We start from the raw sequence: 6,327 nt of genomic DNA on the forward strand, positions 1-6,327 counted from the left end.
ATCTTAGGCACAGACTTATTGGGCACTTGATTCAAAATATATGTCGCAGTCCTTAAGGCTTCACCCCACAGAAATTCTGGTAAAGAGGAATTGGACAACATGCACCTCACCATATCTAACAATGTGCGATTCCTCCTTTCTGCAACCCCATTCTGTTGAGGAGTGCCTAACATTGTATATCTCGCATCAATGCCACATTCCAACAGAAACTTAGCAAATGGTCTAGGATTCCGTCCAGTCTCATCATATCTCCCATAATACTCACCACCTCTATCAGACTTCACAGCTTTAATGGGCTTTCCCAACTGCAACTCCGCCTTAGCCTTAAAGGTTTTAAACACATTCAGGGAGTCAGATTTCTCATGGATTAGTTCAACATAACCAAATCTAGAGAAATCATCAATAAAAGTGATGAAATATTTATAACCCCCTAAAGCAGTTGGTGTCAAAGGACCACATATATCTGTGTGGATCAAGTCTAAAGTATTTCCACACCTATCAACTTTCTCCTTTCTGGTCTTTGCTGTCATCTTCCCCTTTAAGCAAACAACACAAGTTTCGAAGTCTAAGAAATCAAGATTAGAAAGCACATCATCTTTCACCAATCTCTCTAATCTTTGCTTAGAAATATGACCTAGGCGTTTGTGCCACAACATGGAAGAACTCAAATTCATTCTAGCACGCTTGCAACCAACAACAGAATTAACAGAAGATGAATCACATAATAAACCATGATGCAAACTGAGACTATAAAGATTTCCAAACAAAACACCATTGCCAATTAAGACTGAGTTGCAAAAAATATCCACTTTTCCATCTCCAAAGTGAAAAGAATAACCAAGTCTATCCAAAGAAGATACAGAAATCAGATTCCTCCGAAGTGAGGGTATGAAAGCCACATTGTGTAACAACAAAAAACTTTCTATGATCAACTTCAGCTTTATCATGCCAAAAAATTCCACTTTCACTTTGCTTCCGTCACCCATATACGCACATTCTTCATGCTTTGACGGCTTCCTTCTGTTTGTCATCTCCTACAAAGAATTAGTGACATGAATAGTGGCACCAGTATCTAACTACCAAGAATTGGCATGAACATCAACAATATTTGTCTCAATCATGTTTGCATTCAAATTAACCACAACCACAATTTCACCTTTCTTTTTCTTCTCTAGCCAATTTTTAAATTTGAAGCAATCAGCTTGCTTGTGGCCAATATTATGGCAAAAGTTGCACTTTCCCTTGAATTTCTCACTCTTTGCAGCATTAGAAGAAGCAGATGCATTGGAGGTTCCTTGATTTGAATTCCCTTTTCTCTTGAACTGCTTAAAGCCTCCAAAATTCTTGTGTGAAGGTTTTTTCTTCATATTACTGGCTTGATCAGTTACAAGAGCAAGGGAGTGAGCCTCATTTTTCTTCAGTGAGACTTCATGTTGCACTACAATGGACATCAACTCCTCCAAAGTCCATTATTCCTTCAAGGCATTGTAAGTCAACTTCACTGCATTAAAGGAAACAGGAAGAGACTTAAGTATCAACCATTTCAGAAAATTTTCACCCAACTCCACTTTCATCTCATTTGCCTTGTTGAAGTAGTGCCTTAACTTGATGATATGATCTCTAACCCCACTAACTCCATCATATACAGTAGTTGTGAGAAGCTTCAAATGAGTTGCCATTTCTGCCTTATCAACTTTGGTATAATTGGCCTTCACATATTCCAAGAAGTCTTTGTCCTTTTCCGTCTTTGGCCCGCATTCTTTGATAGATTTATCTATAGTGTATTTCATCACCATCAAACAACTCCTGTTGGAGTGCTCCCATTTTTCATAAAATAATCTCTCATCTGCAGAGCTCACATCAGTGGGCTTACTTGGCTCATCAACCCTCAAAGCCAAGTCCAGATTTTGCAGAGTCATATGCACGTTAAAGGACTCAAACCATTCTTCAAAATTATTTCCAGTAAGAAGTTTGATGGCAGACAATTGCAGAGAAATACCAGGATTGTTGGTAGCTGGAAAATAGCAAAATTCAATAGTATGCATGTTATTACAATATCATGCATTTGCTAGTTTCCATAATTTCTCAATTTAGCAATAGCTTGAAATTTTGAAAATTCCACGGCGATAAGGACAACTAATTAAATATTACAACTAAGATGTACTAATTTTATTACCGAAAGGGCAAAGAAAATTAGTACGGTTCATAATATACAATTAATTTCCTTCACCAATCTAAGCATCCTACCAAGTATTGTTATCATCGATAGGACAATTACAATACCCATATGGATCTTAGTAATCACAATAATAAAGCAACTAAATATGGGAGTTAAATTATCTCAGCAAAGACAATTTGACACATATAGAGTCACGATAGGCAACCACATATATGTTCACTATTGTCATGATAAACTGAAATATTTAATTTGCGCAATTTGACACACTTGGAATTGCGATAGGCAATCACACAAGTGTTATATATTGCCACAATAAATTTAAATAGTTAACAAAATTGACCTTGGACAATATTATTGGTATAAAATAAAAATTATACCATAAAAAACAACAATTATAATAATTGTCCCAATAAAGTCAATTTTAAAAAATGCATAATCAATTCAAGAATACCAAGGCAAACAAAAAAAAAAATTGTTTTTTTTTTTTATGATGTCATGATGACGTCAACACGTTACTGTTCATCTTCTCCTCCAACTGAACACAGCCTGGTTCTAGAGAAGAAAAAAAAAAATTCGCCCAAAATTTCACACATTTTTTGACAAAAATACTTAGATTTCCATCCTCAAACATCAATTCTTCAATCCAAACCCAAAAAAATGCACAAAAAACGCATAAAGCAAGAACCAAACAAGCCCTAATTATCGAAATATCATCAAATGAGCTCCAAAAATACAAAAATTGATGGGTTTTGCTCCAAACAATATTCTCTACAAGTTTCCAACCTCAATCGGGCTTGAAAACCAAGAATTAACACTAAACGAAAAAAAAACCCTAAAAAATGTCTTCTGTAACCAGAAAACGAGAAAAAAAAAAATTAACCCAAAATTGCAGCTCAAATGTCAACCATGCATGCTCTGATACCAATTGAAGAGAATTTAAATTGCATAGGATCACATGTTAACATTTAAGCATGCATTTAATAGCAAAAATTCAATTCGTTACCTTGGTTCATGCTTTGGGAAGCCATTTCTTCTCCCTTTGATATCCAATAATCTGTTTTCCGGGTGCGTGATGGTCCAAGAATGAGGGATCAATGAGCTCTTCCCTTGTCTCCCAAAATTCAGTCCAAAGTGGAGTGTGTGTGTGTGTGTTTATCGGGAGTGCTCTCCAAAGAGAAGAAAAGAGAGTAGCTTCTCAAATGCACACACATCTCTCTGTCTCTCTCTTTCTTTCTCTCTCTCTCCCTCTATATATATATATATATTACACATTACACACTTTAATTGGACGACTTGACTTAATGGGCCAGTCAAGTGAATTAGGGTGAGCCCATAAAAAATCAAGCAACAATATGTGTCCAGTCCCATTATGGACCACAATGCAAAAAATAAATTAACATTGATTTATGATATTATCAAATTGATTATGTAAGTCCACACATAAAAATTCCAACACCCACTTCCTAGAAGCTCAACCTTAAGCCAAGAACTGTCCATGGATCCTCAAATTCCCATTCCCATGGGTTGCAGCAGTAGCCATTGGCTGTAGCTTTGAATTTCCACCCACTGGTTTGAGAGCCAACTTCTCTTTAGCGACGGCCCACATCATAGGGCTAACCATTTCCATGGATGAGAAGACCGAAGCTTGGACCACTTCCATCATTACTTCGATCAAAGAAAGGAGCATGATCAGGATAATCAGATACGTCAACATGCGACCAAACTGAGAGATTTTCTCACCATTATCACTTCCCTCAAAGAAAGCCACATGATTTTGGCCCAACCAAGAGATGCTTTGGTTGATGATAGCAGAAGCTCCTGTTTTTCAAGCCATCAATAATATATCAATGGCCCGCCCGATCTACCCTCTTCCTACAAATTATTTATTTACTTGAGGAATGAGTCAAGCTTATAAATTATTTATAGGTTAATTTCACTCACCACCCCTAAGGTTTTGATTAAATACATCTAACTCTCACAGGTTTGAAATTTTATCAAATACCTCATCTATCCTTCTCATTTTTTATTTTCACTTGTCTCCCCTCTTACTCAAAATAAGTGAAGTATATGATGAAATTTCAAACTTATGAGTATTAGATATACTTGGCCAAAAACTCAAATGAGGTGAATGAAATTAACCCATTATTTATTTGGTTGGCAAGAGTAGTAAATGAAGGTTCATACCATGCTTGAAGTTAGACATTGAACCGAAACTTCAATTTTCAATTTTGAGAAACACTTAAAATAAAATAAAAAAGAGGAAAAAATTACTTAAAGTGTTAATTTTTTTATAAAGCCTTTGATAGATGATTAGTTTAAAGATTTTTTTAGAGGAGATAGAAACACTCTGAAACTCTCACTATTACTCCACTCAAGATCATCCTTCATTTATAAAAAAATGTCACCTTATATTTGTTTCTAAATCTTTAATTTAATAAATAAGATTAAATATATTGTGTTTAATTCCTTCTAATTTAAAAATAAAAAATAAAATTATAAAAATGGACCTAATTTCACTTAAATTTTTTATTTTCATTTATGTTATTCATGGCCTCCCAAGAACCTTTGCTGAAAGAGTTCAAATCAGAATCAAAGAAAAATACAATGGAGTAATACCGTATGACTTTCTAACCTATGAAGAACTAATAAACTTCGTAAACCAAGAATTTTATCTCTTTGCTCCCTTATCAAAGTTAATGCTAAGATCAAGGAAGATCTTGGAACCTCAAAGAAAGAATTAGTTTCTTTTTGTGCGGGTATGAGAAGATTTTTCCACCCTCTGTTAAAAAAGAAAAATATTATAAGTCAAAACATAGAAAACCAAAATCAAACTGAAAATACTCAAAATATAGAGGAAAAGAAAAACAAGATTATCAAAGATCAAAATCTAAAGAACATTCAAAGAAAAAATACAAAAGGGAAATAAAATGTGTCAAATTTTAAAAATAAAAAACAAAAAATATATCTAAACCTACATCTATTGACACTTTAGGATTAAATGTTCATGCCACAATCCTTTATTTTCATTTCTTTACAAGTACTATACTTTTTGAAATGTGAATCTCAATAATGGACTACACCTAGAGGGGGAAGGAAGTTGAATAGGTGTTGTGGAACAAATTTAAAAAATCTCCCAATAAAAATTACCTAACCTTAGAATTTCTCAATGTCTATAAACTTCTTTTCAACAAAGAATAAAATTCACAAACAAGTATGAATGCAACAACACTTTTCCAATAATTTATAAATGTAATTCACTTGCAAATGCTTCAACACTTCTCAAAATTAATTCATAAGAACAATTCTCTTCTTAACTCATTTCCAATTACTACTAGATATCATTAACCAAAATGAATAGAAATTTTTTTCAAGATATCCAATGGATAATCACACCTATTTCAACTCATTTTTCTTTCATTCAACATATATGCCCAAGTAACCAATGATATCAAAAACTGAAAATAAGTCAAAGAGTAGAATGACACAATGAGACAATGACACTAAATTTTAACGTGGAAAACCTCCAAAAAGATAAAAAAAAACTATGGGCCTACAACTAATAAAAAACATCCACTATGAAAATAAAAGTTGAATATAAGGTTTTACCTAACTCAAGCTTACCAATCATTCTCGGACCATTTCACTAATACCTTTCACTTTTAGCTTCCCACATTTTTCTTCTAGAGAACATTTGGAGTTCACACCAAGCTTGATCTTGACCTTTTCTTGAATCCACACAAGAAAAAATGGGTTTTTACCCAAACCCAAATAGATTAAAAATTGAAAAATGAATGAAAGAAGGAATCAACCCATTTTTTCCTCAAGAAAATCCATTGAAAACAATAGGAAAGTTGGATTTTCTTGGCAACCAAACACTCCAAAATAGGAAAGAAAAAGAGAACCAAAGTAGATGGTTGTTGCTATGTCTTTTACTACATACAACACAAGAAGCAAGTTTTGGGTTTTTAAATTGAAGGAAACCCTTGATCCAACGGATGAGATTTCATCAAAAAATGTAAGTTGGATCGATCTAACCTAAAACTAGACCAATCCTAGAACAGAGCATTTTGAACATTTAGTAAAAAAAAAACAACTTCTTAAACCTTCCTAACTCCTTTAAAAATATTTAAGTAAAACAACATTTAAAT

The 6,327-nt window shown here is 33.6% G+C and overlaps 1 protein-coding gene across 1 annotated transcript; it reads right to left on the reverse strand.

The window, feature by feature from the left end:
* Positions 1-1,469: 1,469 nt before the first annotated feature.
* LOC117910293 lies at positions 1,470-2,045 on the reverse strand. The gene has a single exon (XM_034824377.1). It carries the CDS (start codon positions 2,043-2,045, stop codon positions 1,470-1,472), a length of 576 nt encoding a protein of 191 aa, XP_034680268.1.
* Between the last annotated feature and the right edge of the window lie 4,282 nt (positions 2,046-6,327).

The sequence above is a fragment of the Vitis riparia genome, unplaced genomic scaffold (assembly GCF_004353265.1).
Source record: "Vitis riparia cultivar Riparia Gloire de Montpellier isolate 1030 unplaced genomic scaffold, EGFV_Vit.rip_1.0 scaffold699_pilon_pilon, whole genome shotgun sequence".
Taxonomy (NCBI): domain Eukaryota; kingdom Viridiplantae; phylum Streptophyta; class Magnoliopsida; order Vitales; family Vitaceae; genus Vitis; species Vitis riparia.

What these genes read in the sequence shown, in the direction of transcription:
- LOC117910293 (XM_034824377.1), bottom strand. Translation starts at nt 2,045, where the DNA reads ATGCATACTATTGAATTTTGCTATTTTCCAGCTACCAACAATCCTGGT.